This window comes from Capra hircus, chromosome 5 (genome assembly GCF_001704415.2).
Source record: "Capra hircus breed San Clemente chromosome 5, ASM170441v1, whole genome shotgun sequence".
Lineage (NCBI taxonomy): Eukaryota > Metazoa > Chordata > Mammalia > Artiodactyla > Bovidae > Capra > Capra hircus.
In genome coordinates, this window is record NC_030812.1 from 93191932 (window position 1) to 93214909 (window position 22978).

At 40.4% G+C, this 22978-nt stretch overlaps 1 protein-coding gene across 1 annotated transcript in view; it reads right to left on the reverse strand.

The window, feature by feature from the left end:
* PTPRO (protein tyrosine phosphatase, receptor type O) overlaps positions 1-22246 on the reverse strand; it is a 270106-nt gene extending 247860 nt beyond the window's left edge. Inside the window, exon 1 of the mRNA XM_018048437.1 lies at positions 21960-22246. Within this exon, the coding sequence (XP_017903926.1) occupies positions 21960-22034 (75 nt within the window). The 5' untranslated portion in view covers positions 22035-22246. The remainder of the gene's footprint in view (positions 1-21959) is intronic.

Below are 22978 nucleotides of genomic sequence, written 5' to 3' on the forward strand. Positions count from 1 at the left end.
ATATACAAAAACCAAAACCCAGGCCCCCCGCATCAGCACATTCCACTCCTTTCAGCTCTGTGCAATTATCCAACAAAGCGCAGACACCACAGATCCTCTAAACTGAAGAAGGTGATAAACAAAAGCATAAATCTGACACTTGTGAATTTGCAGGAATCCTCTGACAGTCAGCAGACCTTGGTCAGGGAACATGTGACTCAGACTGATTGACAGAGAAGAGAAACTGCAGGAAAATTTGGGGATGAATGGGAATCAGTTGTCCCCAGGGCTACTCCATTCCCCACACTTGCATGGCTGTTAAGCCGCTTCAGTCGTGTCCCACTCTGTGTGACTCCACAGACTGTAGCCCGCCAGGGTCCTCTCTCTGTGGGATTCTCCAGGCAAGAACGCTGGAGTGGGTTGCTGTCCTCCAGCAGACCTTCCTGACCCACGGATCGAACCTGTGTCTCTTAAGTCTATCTGCATTGGCAGGCGGGTTTTTTACTACTAATGCCACCTGCGAAGCCCACCCCATCTCCCACTTCTCTCCAAATGGCAGTCCTCACCAAGGACTTCAAAACCGATTCAGTCAGTTGCCTGCGTCTTGGGATATTTCTAGAGGAAGAGGCAGAGGTTGTAATCTAGAGAGTGGGTAAGTAAAAGCTGTGTCAGAGTTTTCACAAAAAACAATATGGGATAGTGTGCAAAGGTTCTGTGGTCAGTTGAAGGTTTCCTTCTAAACTGTTTCACTACCTCTCTGGAACTCAGTTTCCCCATTACTAAAGTGGTGATGCTCATGATTAGATAAGGATGCCCTCTAAACAGCAGCTACCCAGTAAATGGTAGTGATTTTCAGTTATCATCACCATCGTTCTCAGCAAGCCAGTGAGGCTTGGAGGAACTTCTGACTTCTGCCCAAGACACTTGTATTGGTTGCTTCCTTTGGGACAAGCCTTATGCAACACAATTTGTAGTTCACTGATTTCTGAGTTGGCAGGATGTTGAGGTACTAGGTTGCCCAAAATCTTCCTTTGGGTTTTTTCATAAGTGTGTGTGCATGAGTGCTCAGCTGTGTCTGACTCTTTGCCATCCATGGACTGCAGCCCACCAGGCTCCTCTGTCCATGGAATTTTCCAGGCAGGAATACTGGAATGAGTTGCCATTTCCGCCTCTAGGGGATCTTCCCGATAACAGGGATCCAACCTGCATCTCCTGCATTGACAGGCAGATTCTTTACTACATAACGGCTTACAGAAAAACCCGAATGAAATTTTTGGTCAATCCAATACATGAAAGAGAGGTTTAGATTCTTTATTTAGTTTTGACTAGCAACATGTAATTTTAACTGAAGCAGTTTTAAGTGAAGTATAAAACTGCAGAAGAAATTTTACATGTATAGGATAATATACATGTGAATAATAATTACTATGATAAACATGGCAATTTTTCAGTCACATGTGGAGGATATAAATTTGAAAGTATGCTGACAGTTACAACTTATCTCTGCAAAAATAAACCCATTTATTTTCCATTTATCTCTAAAGAATGCATAAAGATTAATGCATAAACAACATGATCCGGGGGAGTTTAAGCCTAGGGACTAATTTCCCAAACTACCCAAGCAACAGAGGATTATTTTATCTAATTAAGACAGAGCACAAGTATTTAGAATTAAGCATTTGCATTTAACAGCAAATTCAGAATTATAAAAGCAATTAAAGCTAAAATGAGGTATAATTTTTTTTTTCTGCACACTACTGCTGAGCTAAAGCTCATTTTAATGTTTGCCTTTGTAGCACTACTGAACAGAAGGTTATGAATAAAAGCTCATGGCTGGGCAAAACCACCTCCCTTCCATCCGCCCTGTTTCTATTCAGCTCTCCTAACCAGGACTTACATTTTCTCACATTCCTGTGTTTGCTCCTGTTTCTTCTATCTGGAATGTTTTCTTTAACCTTGTCTGAGCTTCAACAGACAAGGTTTAAATCAAAATCTGTCTTCGTTCATGAAACCAGTGCTCCCTCAAGCCTAAGTGTGTTCTCCCTTATCTGAAGAGAAAGACACTTGGCTGGATAGAGGTGTCTGTCTCATTGCTTTGCAAATTAGTGTGTTACTACTTCAGGGTTCTCTTACAGTGGTAAGTCATATACATATAGCTCATTAGCATGTAACATGTTTATGTTATTTTTCCCTTGTTTGACAGACTTCCTGAGGACATAACTTTTCTTTGTTTGTTTCTTTATACATATACATATTCATTTATTTATTTGGCTGCACCAAGTCTTAGTTGCAGCATGTGGAATCAAATTCCCTGACTAGGGTTCAAACCTGGGCCCCCTGCCATGGGAGTATGGAGTCTTAGCTACTGGACAACCAAGGAAGTCCCATAACTTTGTTTTCTACTCTTAAAAATGATGAATACAGCACTTTTCTTTTATGTACAGTTAAATACCTGTTTGATGAGAGGTTAGTTGAAATATTTAAACGTCTATTCACCTTCATATATCCTCCATTCATCGCCCCTGTTTTGCTAAAGCCTCTCAAGCTGTCCTTTAACTTACTATTTCATTCTGATTTATTTATATTATTTCCAGATATGCCATTTAATAACTGCTAAAAGAATGGAAGAATGACATTACTTCATCCAAGTGTTTTGTCCTAATCTCCCCAAATGGTAGTTTCCACGACTCCGTTCTTAACTGATTCTCTAAAGAGTCATGAAAATGTTGTCTATAACATTGATTGGATGGGAATTATGACTAGGAATGCCTTAACATTTGCTCCTTTCCAGGATTCACTAGCTATCTCGCAAGATCACTGTTCAACATGCTATCTTTCTCATAATGCATTTGAGTTTGCAGCTAATCTTACTATATTGAAGTCCTTGTGTATTTTCCTTATTTTTTTTTCACATTTGCTTAGATGGCTTTCCTTTCCCTGCACGTATAATTACTGTCTTTCACATACAGTCCTCATCACTAAAAGTCTGTATCAATTAGTCGGTTAAAATACTTAGCATAGTGCCAGGCACAGAAAAAAAGAGAAGATAATACAAACTAAACAAAGTTATTTAACCTTTTTCTTTGGAAAATTATAGATTTCTAGGAGGTTGCAAAGAAATGTACAGGCAGGTCCCATGCACCACTCACCCTGGCTCCTCCAAGGTTGACATTTTGCATACCAAAACAAGAAAATATCCCCAACAAGGAAATACTCAAACTAAGAGACTGACATTGGTAAAATCCACAGAATTTACTAAGATTCCACAAACGGTAATGTCCTCATCTGTGTGTGTATATGTAGACCTACACACTTTGATCACATGTATAATTTCAGGTAACTCTCACAATGATCAAGATACACAATGGTTCACTTATCATAAGCCTCTTTCACGTTATGCCTTCACAGTCATGTACAATTCCTCCTCCGCCCCACTTAAACCCTAATCCTTGGGAACCAGCAATTTGTTCTCCATCTCCATAATTTTGTTGTTTCTAGGGTGCTGTATAAACGAAAGGCTTCCCTGGTAGTTCAGATGGTAAAGAATCTGCCTGCAAAATGGGTGACCTGGGTTCGATCCCTGGGTCGGGAAGATCCCCTAGAGAAGGGAATGGCAACCCACTCCAGTATTTTTGCCTGGAGAATCCCATGGACGGAGGAGCCTGGTGGGCTACAGTCCATGGAGTCACAGAGTTGGACACGACTGAGTAACTAACACTTTCACTTTCATATAAATGAAATTATACATTTTGCAACATTTTGAGAGTGGCTTTTTTCAGTCAGCATGATTTCCTTGTGGTTCACTCAGGTTCCTGTGGGTTTCAACAATTTATTCTTTTTTGTTGCTGAGTAATAATATCACATGGTACCAAAAATACCACCGTTTGTTTAACCAGTCACTTATTGAAGGTCATTTTGGTTATCTGCAGTGTTTGGCTACTACAAACCAAGCTACTATAAACATTCCTATACCAGCTTTAGTTTTTTGACAAAGATAATTACAATTCCTCTTACACAGCCAACTTGTCTTGTTTAGAACAGAAGTTTTCAGAGATGGATGGCATGGGCAAGGAGCTAGTGACTCCATACTGCATCAAAAGTGCCTGTTACTACATTCAGGAAGGGGTAGCCATCTGTCCTGCTTTTCCAGGACGGAACAGGCCGATTTATGTCTGCTGTCCTGGCATAATGATCCCTTCCAGTCTTGGAAGGGCCCCAGTTTGTATGATAAATTGTGTCATACCAACTCGGATTCACACTTTTTTTTTTTTAATGGAAGTATAGTTGATTTATAATGTTGTCTTAGCTTTAGGTGTACCAGATTCAGATTTCTTAAAGATTCCAAGCATTTCTGTGCCTGCTTGAGTGTGATAGAACTGCATTTTTGTAGGCTGCAGTATAGTGAAGCTAGAGTCAAGAAGTGAGATAGTCTTTGTGTAATGAAAGATGTCTTGCTGATGCCGCTACTGTTTCTGTTGTTCTTAGTTGCTAAGTTGTGTCTGACAGTTTGTAACCCCATGGATTATAGCCCATGGGAGGCTCCTCTGTCCATGGGACTTTCCAGGCAAGAATACTGGAGTAGATTGTCATTCCGTTCTCCAGGGGATCTTCCCGACCCAGGGACTGAACCCACTGCTCCTGTGTTCACAGGCGCGTTCTTTACAACAGAGCCACTGGGGAAGCCCCTCCATTGCTTCTACCTCCTCCTTCTCTGCTAGAACATGTTTCTTCTTATGAATCAGTTTTATTGGGGATAGCTTTCAGGCTCGTGTCTTAGCTCCTATGTCTTGGCTAATGTCACAGCTGAAGCGTTTTCTTTCCCACCATTGCCATTTTAGAAGTAATTACAGGGAAAGATTCTGATAGGTTTGGCTGAGATCTCATGCCAATCTCAAAGACAGTGGTGGGGTGCAGTCCTCATTGGGTTTAGCTCAGGTCAGGGTTCACCCCTCGACTGATCACTCTGCTCAGGACATTAAGGTCAAGGGGGACCCTTTCCAATAATAAAAATCAAATCAAAAAGGTGTTTTCCTCAAAAGATGGCAGGTGGTGGAGAAGATGGCAGACTTGGCCACTGGAAAAAATAATGATTTGGGCAGTCACTGTAATTTGCGTCTTCAGTGAGGAAGTCAGTACAAAGTCAGTACACCATCAGATGACACGCAGCTAGAAGAGCAGGGCCAAAGTTCAACCCTGTATCTTTTTGACTACAGAGTTTATTGTTGTGTTGTTGTTATTGATCGGTTGGTAAGCCATGTCCAACTCTGCAACCCCATGAACTAAAGCATGCCAGGCTTCCCTATCCTTCATTATTTCCCGGAGTTTGCTCAAACTCATGATGCCATCCAACCACCTCATCCTCTGTCACCCACTTCTTCTCCTGCCCTCAATCTTTCCCAGCATCAGGGTCTTTTCCAATGAGTCCGCTGTTCCCAACAGGTGGCCAAAGTATTGGAGCTTTGGAAGTACGGGAAGAGTATTGGAAGAGTCATTCAGGGTTGATTTTCTTCAGGACTGAGCCTATACTCTTAAGTTTTTTAAAAAGTCTTTTTGAACTTGTTGCAATGTTGTCTCTGTTTCATGGGGTTTTTGTTTGTTTGATTGTTTGGTTTTGGCCCTGAGGCATTTGGGATCTTAACTCCCCAACTCGGGATCAAACCCACACCACCTGCACTAGAAGGTTAACCAATAGGCTGCCAGGGAAGTCCTTATTCTTAATTTTTTTTTTATGCATGATATTTAACTATGGAAAAATAGAAAATAAATGCCTATCAACATAGCCTTTGAAGTTTTTCTGTGACGAATTCTGAGCTAATCATGCTAATGGAAGGCACACATAGAGGTGATGATCCCCAGCAGTTCACAGTCATAATCAATATGTATGTTTATCCACGTCCTTCACTGGTGCAAACACAACTGGGACTTGAATATAATTGACCCCCAGACCCGTGGCTTAACTCATAAATTGAAGAGAACTGAAAACACTCAGGTCTTGTAAAAATTATCATAATACATTGAAGTGAAAAGAGCATGCTAAAATAGTAGGACAATTTGATGCTATCTTTTTTTTTACTTACCCACTCAGCTACACAGACATGGGAAAAAAAATTGGAATGATATATCCCCAGATGGTAGTTATTTTAGAATTGAATGTGTAGGAATGACAACGTTCTTCCCTTTCTGCTGGTTGTATTTTATACATTTTCCACAGTGAACATGTATTAGTTCTCAAATTTTTAATCCATTTTAGAAAATTCTTGTGTTTGGTGATGCATGCCTGATTCAGACTTATTTCAAATTAAGAACTCCCTACTTCAGAACCACAAGAAATCACACGGTTTTTAAAAAAGGCTAATTGAAGCCCTCAACATAGCAACAAGAATTTCAATGAAAGAGTCTTATTAGATTTCCAACTAGCCTTCAAAAAATAAATAAAAAGATGTGGCAGCAATCAGATGCAGAAAAGAATTAGAAATACAGTTTTCTTTTGCCAAGTGCAAATAGACAAAAAAATAAATTCGAGGAAGGAAGCTGGAACACATCTAAAGGTAGGGGGCTTATTTTTGCAGATTTAAGTTTTACCTAATTAAAAAGAAGCAATTGATAAGGGACTTCTTTTTAATTAGGTAAAACTGTTATGTAACTCAACCCTGAATATTCATTGCAAAGACTGATATTGAAGCTGAAGCTCTAATACTTTGGCCACCTGATAAGAAGAGCCAACTCATTGGAAAAGACCTTGATGCTAGGAAAGACTGAGGGGCAGGAGGAGAAAGGGGTGACAGAGGATGAGATGGTTGGATGGCATCACCAGCTCAATGCACATAAGTCTGAGCAAGCTCCATGAGATAGTGAAGGACAGGGAAGCCTGGCATGCTGTAGTCCATGGGGTCGCAAAGAGCTGGGCACAACCTAGCAACTGAACAACTGATAAGCTAAATTTTCAGGATTAAGTCCACAGTTCTGTCTAGTCAAGGCTATGGTTTTTCCAGTAGTCATGTATGGATGTGAGAGTTGGACTATGAAGAAGGCTGAGCACTGAAGAACTGATGCTTTTGAACTGTGGTGTTGGAGAAGACTCTTGAGAGTCCCTTGGACAGCAAGGAGATCCAACCAGTCCATTCTGAAGGAGATCAGCCCTGGGTGTTCTTTGGAAGGAATGATGCTAAAGCGGAAACTCCAGTACTTTGGCCACCTCATGCGAAGAGCTGACTCATTGGAAAAGACTCTGATGCTGGGAGGGATTGGGGGCAGGAGGAGAAGGGGATGACAGAGGATGAGATAGCTGGATGGCATCACCAACTCAATGGACGTAAATTTGAGTGAACTCCGGGAGTTGGTGATGGACACAGAGGCCTGGCGTGCTGCGATTCATGGGGTTGCAAAGAGTCAGACACGACTGAGCGATTGAACTGAACTTAAATCTAAGTCCTTGCAATCATGTTTGAACAGTTTTGATAATACCAGAATCTTCATATCATAAATTCCAAGTAGTTATCCATCTTGAGTGAGGCCTATAGTTATTTCTGAAGGACTAATTAAAAAGTATAATTTAGTTCGGGGAAACTGGAAGAAAGTCCCCATGATGATGCAAAATTAACTTGGCTACATCTAATCTCTATATTTATATGTAAATAACTCTATAATAAGCCAGCTTTTTCTAAAACCCTTTAAGGGAGAACCACATGACTTACTGTTTAATAATACATTACAGACATTATACAATTCCCTTGGCTTTTTATTATTCACCTTATTAATCCACTTAACATTCAGAAAATTAGAAGTCAATTTTTCTTCCTAGATAAAATCTAGGCGTTTTTAGTACATCCAAGTAATAAGGGATTTCTTATGGTAATGCTGTCAACACTTATTGTAAAAATGATGCTTACTACTTTGTGGCGTTTGTGAAGACACTCCATTTTTAGGATTACACTTTAGTTTTCAGCACAACATCAAAGTAAACAGACATCCCAAAGCAATATTACTAGACTATATTTTCTCGACCACCAAGTTGACTTCAATAGGAAAGCATGATGTATGACAATTAGCCAAATTCTGAGGAACCACGCAGAGACAGAAAGAGACTCATATAATTGTGTTCTTAGAGATTTCTAGAAATTTTGCTTTGATACTAAAAAAGAAAGAAAGAAAGAAAACTGTTAAACTTAAAAAATAAAAATTTATCTGGACTTCTCTGGAGGTCCAGTGGTTAAGACTCCACACTTCCACTGCAGGGGGTGCAGGTTCTATCCCTGGTCAGGGAACTAAGATACCACATGCCAACAGGGATAGCTAAAACAAATAAGCAAATAAATAAATAACTACAGATTTCAATTTACAAAAAGCACAAATCTTAAAAAATCTATTAATCATAGAATTATTAATATTATTTTCATACTCTCCACATGCATTTCTCCTTATCATAAATCCATGGAAGGGAAAAATCCTTTTTAAGCCATTTATATGAGTGTACAAGTTATCTGATCACAATTTTCCTCTGTTTTTGACTCTTGAGAAGATATTGAATTATCAGCAAACAAAAAGAAAATTAGTCATAGAGAAAAGGAATTGCAAGTAACTAAATATCCCACTCTTTACCAATACAGGAGTAGACTGTGGACAAAATGTAGTATATTACAAGACAATGTAATACCTTTCAATTCTCTAGCAGAACAGCATAAGTAAAAACAGCATGTGTTTTATGCATATAGTTTTATATTTCAGTCACTGGTGTAAATATACTAACATTTTAATGACTACAACACTAATTCAATCAGACTACTTAATGGTCTGTCCATGTTTGGATAATGAAATATTTATTATCTAGTATTCAATTGAATATGAAAATTACCATTGTTTCTATATAAAATGACCTATTGGAATCTTATACAAGAGAAGACATTCATTATCTAAAATCCATTAAAAATTTTCTGGGAGATACTAACATGTATTTTTAAATATATATATATATATATTATTTTAAGGCATAAGGGAATCATAGCTTTCAATTACTGAAGGAAAATAATAATCATCTGAGTTTCAATCAGTCATGCGAGTTTCTGAAAATGTTTTTTAGTGGTCTACATCCTGAGCACATTAATATGCATGGTGAGAGAAAAATAAAGGAAAAGTTTTATTTTAAAAATTATTTTCATTTTTTGATATTCTCAAATTGTAGAACCAAGAACACATTTTTGGATTTGAAAAACCCCAAAACCACTTTGTTTGGAAATTAAAGTAAACTGTATGCATAGTCAGTGAATAAAATAGAGAATAAGTGATCAGAAAGGCTGACTTTTTACTTTGCTACAGATGAGAATTTGCCAAAGAGGGGAACACATCCGTTGCTTGAACATACACCATTTGTCAGTACTTTATTCTGACAATACGATAGCAAGGGGGGGAATGTATGAAGAAGCTTATCTTAATGTCCAAAAGACTTCATTGTCACTGTGGTAATAAAACCTCTGCTTCCTCCACAAGACCGATAAAACAGCATTTCAAGATTATCTCCCCGTTCTGACTCCACTCTCTCCGGGAGCCTTGCTCAGCCCTGCGCGCCTGATGGACTCTTCCTCCTGGTTCATGTCACTGCGCGTTGGCTCTGTGCCCGGAACTTGCACCTGCTTGCAACCTGCTCTTCCTCTGTCTCAAGCCTGTCCCATAACTCCTGTTTGACCTTTCTCACTCCGTGTATTCATTCAATGTTCATTCATATATTCAACAAATATTTTACTGAGCATCTACCCTGGACTAGGCACCCTTCCAACAGCCGGAGATACAGCAGTCAGCAAAAAAAATAAAGATGTCGCCTTCATGGAACCTCCATGCATTCCAGGAGAGGAGTTAAGTCATAATAAAGAGTTGGTATAATGTCATGGAGGGAGTAATACATTTTCTTAAGAAACTAAACCTGCATAAAAGTGGTAGTATTTTGGAGTGATGGGGTGATTTTAGATTGGCTGCTTGGGAAAAACATGTTGAGGAATTTTCTTTGAGCAGAGATGGGCGCTCTTGATGGTTCATCATAGAACTTGAGAAGAAAGAAAACTGTCTTTTGCCCGAATGGCTATTATGGCCATGAAAGAGAAGAATGGCAATAGGCAGGAATTCTGGGCTGCTGTAAACAGCTTAAAGTGGTATGATAGAGGGCTGAGGACAAGACAGAGCAATGACAAGCTTCTCACATACTATCTTTATAGCCTGACAAGTCTGTTGGCAAGCAATTGTTCCGAACATTCAAGAAAGCAGGAACAGTCACAACATAGTCCCATACTAAAATAAGACAGGGATAGAAATAATATGTGAAAGATACAGCCAGAGCCAGCTTACCTCAACACCAAACCAAACAACGAAATGACCGCTCCAAAGTGGAACAGTTACCTCTCAGCTGACAGCAATTCTTCCATTAATGACCAATTGGCAGTCATATTAGATAAGTAGTAGCTTGCTTCCCTGGTGGCTCAGAGGTTAACGCGTCTGCCTCCGATGTGGGAGACCTGGGTTTGATCCCTGGGTTGGGAAGATCCCTGGAGAAGGAAATGGCAATCCACTCCAGTACTCTTGCCTGGAGAATCCCATGGACGGAGAAGCCTGGTAGGCTACAGTCCACGGGGTTGCAAAGAGTCGGACTCGACTGAGAGACTTCTATTTCACTTTCACTTTCACTTCAAGCATTGAATTACATGACCTTTGAAAAGTATAGTTTTACATTCAATGAAATATACTGAACAAATTTGTTCTAAGTCAAGTCATACATTAAGACAATGATATTTGAAAAATAATGTTAAAATTAATTTTCCATCTTTTTAATAAAGACCAAAGAAATTTTTGTACGTACAGTTACCAAACCCAGAGTTAGCATACCCCATAAAATAAGGAAAACGCGCGCATTTTTTCTTCCAAGAGAGCTGAACATCAGTCCTTGGAAAGAAAGCAGGGAATAGTTGCTCTCCTTCATGCAAATTCTTCAGATTCTGAGATTTAGATTATGATCGATCTTACTGTTATGTTTTCCCTATCATTAGGGTTAGTTTCCTCATAAAAAAAGAGAAACAAAGAAAAAAGTGTCTTAGTGTACAAGCATATTGTTTCTTAAGGTGTTTTCACTATTTCCATGAAGCATTTTATAGTGAATACACCTTAAGAAATAATACACTTGTACACTAGACACTTTTTTCTTTATGTCTTTCTTTTTTAATAAAGAAAATAATCCTAATGATAGGGAAAACATAGAAGTAAGATTTATCATAGTCTAAATTGCAGCATCTGAAGAATTTTCATGAAGGAGAGCAACTATTCCCTGCTTTCTTTCCAAGGACTGATGTTCAGCTCTCTTGGAAGAAAAAAATGCATATGTTTTCCATATTTTATGGTGTATTCACTATTCCAGTGAGTCATTTTGTGGCTTCCCTGGTGGCTCAGATGGTAATGAATCCACCTGTAATGCAGGAGACCCAGCTTCAATCCCTGGGTTGGGAAGATACCTTAAAGAAGGGAGTGGATACCAAGTCCAGTATTCTTGCCTGGAGAATCCCCATGGACAGAGAAGCCTTGTGGGCTATAATCAATGGGGTCACAAAAAGTTGAACATAATTGAGCAACTAACATACATACACATACACATGAATCATTTTTAAAAACAGAATTCTGCAGTTAAACTTGGAAAATGTTACACACTATGTCTTCCTTCTGAAAACACAATGAATATTAGCATAGTAAACTTTTTAAGAAATCCTGGTACAAAAAATAATAAATTAATTGATATTAGTTTAAAACAAAGTTATTAATAAATAGATTACTTCCCAAATTCAAGTCTGCACAAAGTGTTTATTTTTATTTTTTTAATTTAATTTTATTTTTTTTATTTATTATTTTTTTTATAATTTTAAAATCTTTAATTCTTACATGCGTTCCCAAAACAACACCTGTTAATATTTCAAGTCTCTAGTGTTCCATGGGGTACATTTGGGAAGATGCTGCTTTTAGATACAGTCTTAATTGTTCATCTTTGATTTTCCATTGGTTATTTTTATTATCCTGTTTCTTTCTATTTCTGTTTTTAGACACAACATTTACTAAGTGCTTTCTGTATTCTAGGCACTGTTTAAGATATTTTATGGTCATTATCCCAATTATTCCTGACAGTAATCCTCCGAGATAAATATAGCCAATCACCATAGGAACCCCAGAGAAGACAAATAATTCCCCCTACATCCTGCTGCTAGTAAGAGGAACAGCCTAGAGAGTTGAGATTGAAATCAGGTCTCTCTGGCCCAACAATATCTATCTTTTTTTTTTTTCTTATTAAAGTGGTAATTTATTTATTTACTTATTTTACTAATTTTTATTGGAGTGCATTACTTTCTGCTGTACAGCAATGTGAATCAGCTCTGTGTTTATATATATCCCCTCTTTTGTGAATTTCCTTCCCACTTACGTCACATGGAGCACAGAGTGGAGCTCCCCATGCTATACAGTAGGATCTCACTAGCTATATATTTTAGACATAGTATCCATTGTGTATATATGTCAATCCCAATCTCCCAATTAATCCTACCATTCCCTTTGGTGTCCATACATTTTTTTCTCTACATCTTATTTGCAAAGTATAAATATAGACAGGGACGTAGATGCTTATCCTAACAAACAAGAGGCCAGTTCTTAACTCTTCAATTCCCAGAAGCATGCCACCCTTCCCAAGCTCTAAGAGACCAACAGACTATTTCCCAATCCAAAGATTTCCAGACCTTAGTTTACAGGAGGTTGTTTTGACGCTGTTGACAAATCACTCCCACTCAAAACCAGAGCTTGAGTTCCTTGATTCTTATACCTCTCTGGCTATTCCTTCTTCACCTTCCAAGGTTCCTTATTAAATGTCAGTGCTCCTCAAAGGTCCCACCCTGGCCCATTGCCCTTCTCTCCTTTGCCCTCTGCTGAAACATTCCGATTCACAACTTCAGGTTTGCCCTTTCCCCTAGATGAGACTCATATCTAACTAAGCACCTGCTTTTTTAGGCAAGTCAAACTCAGGAGGCCCTCCACTAACCTCATCATGCACTACAGCAGTAGAGGTCCCAGCAGTGCAGGCAGGAGAAACTTCATAGAGTTTAATCAAAAGTCTGTTAATTAAGGTGTGGAGCAGAAATAACGATACTAAATAGGGTTGTTAAAGTACCCAGGGAGAAGCAGCAGTGAGAAGCTATTATCCTACAGGGACCAAGAAGCTGTTTCTGGAACTTGGCCAGAACTTGGCCTTAATAGAAAGGCTGACTACAAGATTGGAAGAGAGACTGAATCTACTGTCTATCAGGGTCAAGCCAAGGTGGACACTGGGGGAATAAGGACTCTGATGCTTCCTATCAGTCAAACTCACTATAGGCCAAAGGGCAAGGGGACCTGAAGAAGCAGCCTTTATAGGGGAGCTCCCTGGCACTGTGGGTGGAGAAAGGGGTATGCTGATCTGGAGGAGAGAATGGATACCACCAGCCCACTTGGTATCATAATAGTAGCAACATTTCAGGTAAAGGTATCAGTTACTTGGAAAAGACCTTGGACTCCTCTGTCGTTAATTTCCCACATGTAGCTAGTCTTGTCATTTTAGCTATTTTGAACACCACCTCTCCTCCTTTGGTCCCTTTTCCCAAGGTTTGCATTATATCTCTTAATTGGATCATTACAATAACCTCCTCGCAGTTTAACTGCTTCCCTATCTGGTATACCTTTGAGAAAGCCTTTCCTACAGCCAAAGGCTCTATCAAAAATGCAAATCTTATTCCATTCAGTTTTGATTAAACCTTTCAATAGTCTTCTTCACCTACAGGGTAAAGGCTCTACATTCTGGCACAGCATGTAGGAATCTCCTTAAACTGACTTCCATCCCTTGATTTCCATGTGTATAAATTTGTATTTTCCTAAATGCTACCATGCTTTTCACAACAGTGGGTCTGAAAAAAAGCAACAAAAGTCTCAGTTTTCTAAGTAACAGTTAAATGAGATGATACAAAACAAGAGAAACATTCATAATTTAAATCACATATACATTAGTGTTACAAAAAATAGTTCTGATTTTGTAGCTCTACATTGTAGATAAATCACATCCCTACTATTTTTATTTGTTAGTAAAGGTGCAAAATGACCAGATTCGTTTGGTTTTAATTTGCTTTATGAGAGAAAACAACATTTTTATTGTTAGAAAAATGAACTGCACAGTATTCCTATTTAGGAGGAGTGGGAAACCAAACAAATGAAGAGCATTCAAGAAGAAACACATTTAAATATAGATAGAAGGTTGGCAATATACTATTTTCATCAAACTTTTTTCTTTTGATTCCTTACTTTTCTCTACATTCATTTTCTTACAGAAATTACCATGAGTATTTATCATTTGTAACATAGCCCTTGAATTCAGATTCTTAGTTTCAATTCTGATTCTCAGTTTCTGAAAGATTTTTTCAAGCATATATCATTTCTCTCTCTTTCATCTCAATATTTTTTGACAAAAAGGAGGGGGAACCTGCTCTCTCCAGAAACCTCTACAACCTTGTCTCAAACATCCTCTTGTTTGTTTGGTGATTTTAGTATATTTAGAAGTAAGAGGAACTGATCTAGAATGCCTAGGGAAAAGAGACACATTTTACTGGAGAATTAGATTCTGAATGAATGAGTTGAGGATGATTTTCTGACACAGAGATAAGATATGGTTACATTCATAGAAATAAATTGGAAGGCACCATGTTCAGAGGAAAAAGAAAACTAGAAATCAGCACTCTGAACACCAAGAATGAGCTTAGGAAAGAACAAGCTCATTAATTAGGAGTAATTAGTGATGACAGATTACATAAGAGGTGTTCAAGAAGGTTACTTATACACCTTTTTGAATCACTGATAGAAACAATATGGAACCTGCTGGAACCCACAGCACCAGAAGAGGAGAGAACAAGAGACTTTGTGTTCTGTCTCTAGTTTTGTCCTACCCCATTTACCCTCGTGTTCCTTCCACTGGTGCCGTGTTAACCTTGTTTTAGCTTCTCAGATCAGTGACGCAAGTGCACATGGAGGTCTCCCACATATTTATTTGGCAGAAGGAGCTGACACCAATGTGGCTCCAGGAGCACCATAGAAGAGTTCTTTAAGGCTTTGCATTGGTTTATGCCCCTGGATTGAACACTACCACAGATATGACTAACACTAGGCTGTAGAAAAGGCCTCATCTCCTAAAAGCAAAGTTATGGCAAAAACTCAGAGGGATTTCTATTAGAAGAATACAGAAATCTTTGTCAGTTCCAGTTGGTACTGGTCACAGAAGAAGGATGATGTGGAAGAGGAAGCAAAAATATCACCTGTGTTTCTACATATTGGCTGAAGTTGTAGGTCATATATAAAGGTAAGGAAAGTTATTCCTCATAGTATTTTAACTCAAACTTCTACAAATTATATCATATTTTAAACGTATTATTTATTTTTGGCTGCATTCGGTTTTTGTTCCTGATGCAGACTTTCTCAAGTTGAGGTGAGCATGGGCTTCAGTAGTTGTGGTACATGGGCTTAACTGCCTCCCAACAGGTGGAATTCTCACAGACCAGGGATTGAACCCATGTTGCCTGCATTGGCAGGGAGATTCCCAACCACCAGACCACCAGGGAAGTCCTCAACACAAACTTTTAACCGATGACAGTTAATAGCAGTTGGGGTAACAGTGATGAATAAATGAGCAATCCAAAGTATTCTTTTGGAGGGAAATACCATATGGGTATTTCCTTTGCCAACAAATGTCCATCTAACCAAAGTTATGGTTTTTCCAGTAGTCGTGTATGGATATGAGAGTTGGACTATAAAGAAAGCTGAGCACCAAAGAATTGATGCTTTTGAACTGTGTTGGAGAAGACTCTTGAGAGTCCCTTGGACTGCAAGGAGATCAGACCAATCCATCCTAAAGGAAATCAGTCCTGAGTGTTCATTGGAAGGACTGATGATGAAGCTGAAACTCCAATACTTTGGCCACCTGATGTGAAGAACTGACTCATTGGAAAAGACACTGATGCTGGGAAAGACTGAAGGCAGGAGGAGAAGGGGATGACAGAGAGTGAGATGGTTGGATGGCATCAGCAACTCAATGGACATGAATTTGAGTAGGTTCCGGGTGTTGGGGATGGACAGGGAAGCCTGGTGTGTTGCAGTCCAGAGGGTCACAAAGAGTCCAACCTGACTGAACGACTGAACTGAACTGACCATGTAGGTTTTTTGATTTAAGACTTTTATAAGTTCAACTGTGGTGTTGGAGAAGACTCTTGAGAGTCCCTTGGCCTGCAAGGAGATCCAACCAGTCCATTCTGAAGATCAGCCCTGGGATTTCTTTGGAAGGAATGATGCTAAAGCTGAAACTCCAGTACTTTGGCCACCTCACACGAAGAGTTGACTCATTGGAAAAGACTCTGATGCTGGGAGGGGTTGGGGGCAGGAGGAGAAGGGGATGACAGAGGATGAGATGGCTGGATGGCATCACTGACTCGATGAATGTGAGTCTGAGTGAACTCTGGGAGTTGGTGATGGATAGGGAGGCCTGGCGTGCTGCAATTCATGGGGTCGCAAAGAGTCAGACACAACTGAGCAACTGAACTTAACTGAACTGAATATAAGGGATGGGTACTATGATTGCATTGTAATTATAATGATTTAATTCACACAATGCTAATTTCCTCATGTTTTCCTTAAAGATGAGTTCACAACTCAATATTACTGATACTTAACCACATCTCTGTCAAAAACTTATACAATGCCAAAAATTTAAATCTTGTTTATTAAACTTCTATCATATGCCTAACACTGCATACTAGGCACAATAGAAGACAAAACCTTACAATGAAAGTGGAAGTGAAAGTCGCTCAGTCGTATTCAACTCTTGCCTGGAATTCTCTAGGCAAGAATAATGGAGTGGGTAGCCTTTCCCTTCTCCAGAAGATCTTCCCAACCCAGGGATCGAACCCAAGTCTCCTACATTGCAGGTGGATTCTTTGCCAGCTGAGCCACAAGGGAAGCCCAAAATTTACAATAGACTTGGCTTTATTTCAAAAACATTTACAATGTATTTGGAGTAACAAAATGAACATACTGCTTTTTTCCTGTAAAGCTTATCACTGCACTATACTATACTTCTGAAAATACAACATCACTGGAACTGTGTACCTGAAGGTATTACATTAGGAAGAAAATGAAAAATAAATATCTGTGCTCACAGCTGTGAGGCATTCTACTAAGCTGCTACCAATCACAATGGCTTACACAGATGTACCAGCTCTATCCAACACCAAGATCCTTTGGAAACACTAAAGACTCAAGTCAAAATTATGTTTATAAAACAAAAGAATCAATGTACTTATAAATTTAAATACCTGTAAGTTGGATATTTAAATATTATAACTAGCACTACATTTAAAAAATAAAGTAAAACTCCTCTTGCTTTAAGTTATTTATTCATACAGACACATATTTTCTTATGAGGCAAAATGAGAAACAGGTAAGTCTGAATTTTTTATACTTTCACAGAGCAACAATCTTTCACACAGCAAAGAAGAGAAGCAAACAGATGCTCACATTGGGAAGGATTATCACCCAATTCCCTGTAGAAGTCCAGCCCAGTGAACCTTCTCCAATTTACTAGGGATGTCACATGTAAAAGAGTTTTTCTAATAGGTTGGCAACAACATTTGCCAAGGAAGTCAATTGAGAAAGAAATTAATGGCAGCAAACTTCACTGCAAGGATAATGGTATAAGCGGCTTCAGAAAGATGAAAAGATTATGGTTCAACTGCCAACCTTGTGTGATACAGAATGTGAATGTAAAACTTCAAAAAGGAAAGTGAAGATTTCTCTGTGTGTCTGTGCCTGTATGTGTGTGGGGTGGGCGGGAGAGCAGGGAAAGAGGGAGAGAAATGGAGGTGGTGCAGAGAATTAGCGAGAAAAAGAAAGATAAGGGACTTCCCTGGCAGCCCATTGTCTTCTAATGGAGGGAGTGAGGATTCCATCCCTGGTTGGGAAGCTGAGATCTCACATGTCTCACGGCCAAAAAATCCCAGAACATAAAACAGAAGCAATATTGTAACAAATTCAGTAAAGACTTTAAAAATGGCCCACATCTAAAGAGAGGGGCAAGGGAAAGGAAGTGGAGAAAGACAGATAGACCTTGGAAAGCGGGTGTTTCTCCTGAATAAATACTAGGGTCAGCATGATAACAGTTATGCTTTATAGAATTAAACATAAACTTCTTTCAGAAAATGTAACTGAGGTCCTTTCAAATTTAATGTTCCCCGATTATATATCAAGTAAGAGGAGAGGTGGAAGAAAATATAGAGAGGAGGTTCAGAAAGAAAGACGGTTTCATGCCAAGCTGATGACTTTAGGGAAACCTTCCAGTTGACCACTAATGGGAACCATATCAGGGAAGGCAGAATTTTAATTCCTATGATGTCATATTCCACAATTTACATCTTCATTGAGAAAATACTGATGTGGAGTGAAGTGATATAGGAAGTAATTTTCAAGGAGAGGTTTAATAAAGATAGGCTGGGCAAGAGAAATTACATTGTTTCCCTGTAATTATGGGAAGATGTATGGAGAGGGAGAATCGCCAGATAAATATTAACACTACTCCATTTATGTTTACATATGGGTAGAATGGCTTCCCTGGTAGCTCAGCTGGTAAAGAATCCTCCTGCAATGCAGGAGACTCTGGTTCGATTACTGGGTCGGGAAGATCCCCAGAGAAGGGATAGGCTACCCACTCCAGTATTCTTGGCCTTCCCCAGTGGTTCAGATGGTAAAGAAACTGCCTGCAATGCAGGAGACCTGGGTTCGATCCCTGTATTGGGAAGATCCCCCTGGAGGACAGCATAGCAACCCACTCCACTATTCTTGCCTGGAGAATCTCATGGACTGAGGAGCCTGGCAGGCCACAGTCCATGGCGTCAGAAAGTGTCGGACATGACTGAGTGACTAAGCACAGCACAGCATGTGTAGAACACTTTGAGATTGGTGCGTGTGTGTGTGTTCAGTCATGTCAGAGTCTGTGACCCCACAGACGGTAGCCCATCAGGCTCCTCTCTCTGTGGAATTTTTCTAAGCAAGAATACTGAAGTGGGTTACCATTTCCTTCTCCAGGGCATCTATCTGACCCAGGGATAGAACCAGCATTCCTGCATCGATTGGCAGCGGATTCTGTACCACTGGGCCACCTTGGAAGCTCAAGTGAGTTTGGTAGGATCCCAGTATATTTGATAACAAAGTTCTCCTTTTGTTTTCTATTTTTATGCCACTATTTATATGAAAGTAGAAATCCTCATAACCAACATTGTGCTTAGGAAACATCAATTATGCAGATATTAACCTCATAACACAAAGTGGGTGACTTAAACAATTGCATATGCCTGATTAAATGTGTCCATCTCTAAACAATGAACAGAGAACAAGGCACAAAGGCTTCCTTAGCCAGGCATCTTGAGGCTACAGCAATGAAATTGGTTATAGTCAATCACATAGGGAAATGGGTTTGTTCTGACTCAACACAGATAAACCTTCTGAGATTTCATCACTGAGATTCAACCAACAACTTGGCATTTAATAATGGAATGCTATGTTTCCTTTTATTAATTTTTAAAATTATTTTCTACTAAACTTTTATTTTATGTTGGAATATGGCCAATTAACAATGTTATGATAGTTTCCAGTGGACTGTTTGACTGGCACTTATTCAGGATCTTGAATGCAAAAGCATCTCCAAATTGTGGAAAGATTATGCTGTGAACCAAATTTACTGTGAAATATACTATTTCAAAAATGTAAATACATTATTCTATGTGCCTGATTAACCACTTTCTTGTTAGTTTTAACAAAATAAGTGAATGAAATAGCATATGCAAAATACGTAGAAGATTGACATAGTGGGTATTCAGTATATATATATATATATATATACGCATCTGTATATATACACAGACATATAGGGAAGGGAATAGCTACCCACTCTAGTATTCTTGCCTGGGAAATCCCAGGGACAGAGGAGCCTGGTGGGCTACAGTCCATGGGGTTGCGACGAGTCAGATACAACTAAGTGACTAACACTTTCATATATACATATCTTTTCTCTGTTACACTTTATATTCAGGAGACATAAAATGCTGCATTTACATGAAATATAAAATAATGATTTTCTTTACAAGATCATTTGTCCCATGACAGCATTTATTAAATGGCAAGCTTTATTAATGTACTTACTATCATAAGTTACACTAAACTACAAATGTGCAGGAAAACATTTATTATGTGGAACTGGGTGAACTATTCCATCACTGACTACAATTTTAATTCCAATATCAAGTTTCTGATTAGAACTCCTGCCACAAATTTTTCCATTTTATTTATGGCACTCTTCCTCCACTCCCAAACTCATCATTTGATCATTTCTGAAATTCTTGTTCAGTATAAAGCATTCAAATAAAAACCTGAGATACTGCCAAAGGTTCAATTTGGATCAGATGTCATATGCGCAAGTCCTAGCTGTTACTGAGTAAAATGTGTGGTTATTCAATTTCTCACTTTGCATTCATGACAAGTGTTGCATAGACATAATAGACATGACAGAATATGACAAATAGAAATATTAATAGGAACTTCAAAGTTTGTGCATGTTCATAGAACGTACACATTTATGGTGTCTACTTAGAGAGCAACCTCTTAGAGTAAAAATATACGACCAAGCTCATTATTTATCAAATTAAAAAATTATTGATAGCTTCAGAAAATGTAAAAACATATTAAGTATAATTTGGAATCATGTTTAGGCTCTCTATTGCTGGTTCTCGCAGACACTAGTTTTCCTTTTTCCACGAAGGTAAATGAAAATATGGAATATTTAAAACTGGCTGTTCTCAATCCGTTGGCTCTGTTCCACTATCTCTTTATCAGACATTCATAATTAATGGTGCGTATGAGCAAGAAATGACTCTTTGATAAGAAAACGTTTGCATCCATTAATATTTCATCCATCTCTAAGGTAGATAGCGCTGTGGTGCTGAATGGATAGCTCCTGGTCACCTGTCGACACACTTGAGTTTGCTTTGCCAAAAAAAGGACTAAATAACACAACTGAAGTAGGCACCCGGAAGACACGAAGGAAAGACAATTACCTTCCTTATAACCTCATAACACTTCTCCAAAGACATCTAACTTAAATTTCTTTAAAAATTTTTATGGACAGTATAGTTATCAAACTAGGATTTCTTTTAAAGCAGCCCTTGTCTGGTTTATATTCCCCAAAGTAAAACACTGAGGAAGATATTCCAAAGAAGACACGACAAAGTTAATTATACAGATGTCTGACACTGAAATTTAGAGGTAGCATCCTCAGTAAATATAGTGAGGGAAAGTCTAGAGACTTTGTAAAGGTTGGAGAGGAGAACGTGGGGAGAGGGGTCCTGCCCAGCCTCAAGCTTACGCTCCTTAGTCAAAGACAATCAAGCTCACTCCCCACCCTGGCAGTCCATGTTCGGCCAGGGAGCTCAGCCCCCTGTGTATCATTCCAGCAGAAAGTAAATTAAGACAAAGACTCCACAACCTCGTTGGGGGAGGGTAGAAAGGTGAAGCAGCATTGGGGTGCAGTAGCGACCAGAAGGGAAAGTGACCTCATTTTGTCGGAGGAAGCACCACCGGAGAGCCGACCTTTGATGGAGATGCCGAAGGCGGTCAAAGAGCACAAAGGGTCAAAGCTGGAGGGAGCAAACTTCCTTGTTCTTCCACTCCATCCCTTAAGCCCGCGGGGAACACGCAGAGGCAAGGACAACAAAGCGTGCGCTCCGGCGGCACAGCTGGCGCTGCCGGCAGCCGGGCCATCCCGCCCGCGGGGCGCGCGGCTCCCCGGCGGCAGAGCTGGGGCGCCGGAGCGCGGGCGCAGGCAGGACCGCGGGGGCTGGGGAAGGGGGGTCCCCTACCTTGAACAGCACAAAGAGCCAGAGCAGAGGCAGGAGGCGGCGGCCGCCGCGCGTCCTCGCGGGCAGGTGCCCCATCGCGGCGTGGACGGGGAGCCGGGAGTACGGTGGCGCCGCCTGGCTCCGCGGGCGGCTCACAATGGCGAGCTGGGGCTTCAGCCTCAGACCCTGGGCGCCGAGGTTGCTCCGGGAGGGCGCATCCTGCCTTTCCAGTGCCCCTGCGCCTGCTCCCCTTCCGCCTTCTGCACCCGGGATCCTCTAGGAACGCGCCAGGCGCGGCTGTTCTTTAACAGTTACGGATGGTGAGGGTGGGGATTGGAGTGGGCGAGGCTCTGGCGCGGCGTCCGCGTGGGGAGCGAGAGGCGGGGGCCTTGCGCGCCGCCCGCCGCGGTCCTCAGGCAGCCGAGATACTCACGCTCCGGGCTGCGGACTCGTAAAGTGACAGCAGCCGGGGGCCCTCCCACCAGGGTCCGCCCGCCGCCTCGCAGCGCTGGACGGCCCCTCACTCCAGGCTCCGCCCCAACGCTTTCCACAGTCTCTGGGACGCAAGAGTTCTTCCCGGACTCCTCTTGAGCAACTCACGAGCTGGAAACCCGGGTCCCCTCTAGATCTACCTACATCTGCTACCAGTTGCAGTTAACCCTTGTGGGGAGAAGTGATTGGTTGTGAATGTAGTGATGGAACTCAGTGTGTGTATGTGTGTGTGTGTGTGTGTGTGTGTGTGCGCGCGCGCGCGCGCGAGTGTGTCTGACTCTTTGCGACCCCATGAACTGTAGCCCGCCAGGCTCCTCTGTCCATGGAATTTTCCAGGCTAGAATACTGGAGGGGTTTGCCACTTCCTACTCCAGTGTATCATCCGGACCCAGGGATTGAACCTGTATCCCTTGCTCTGGCAAGCTGATTCTTGACCACTAGAGCCACCTGGGCAGTCCACTCAGGAGGATAATCCTTCCTGTTTCCACTCTCTTCTTCCTCCCATTTAAATACTCCCATTCTCCAGCCTACTGTATGGTGCAGAGAGT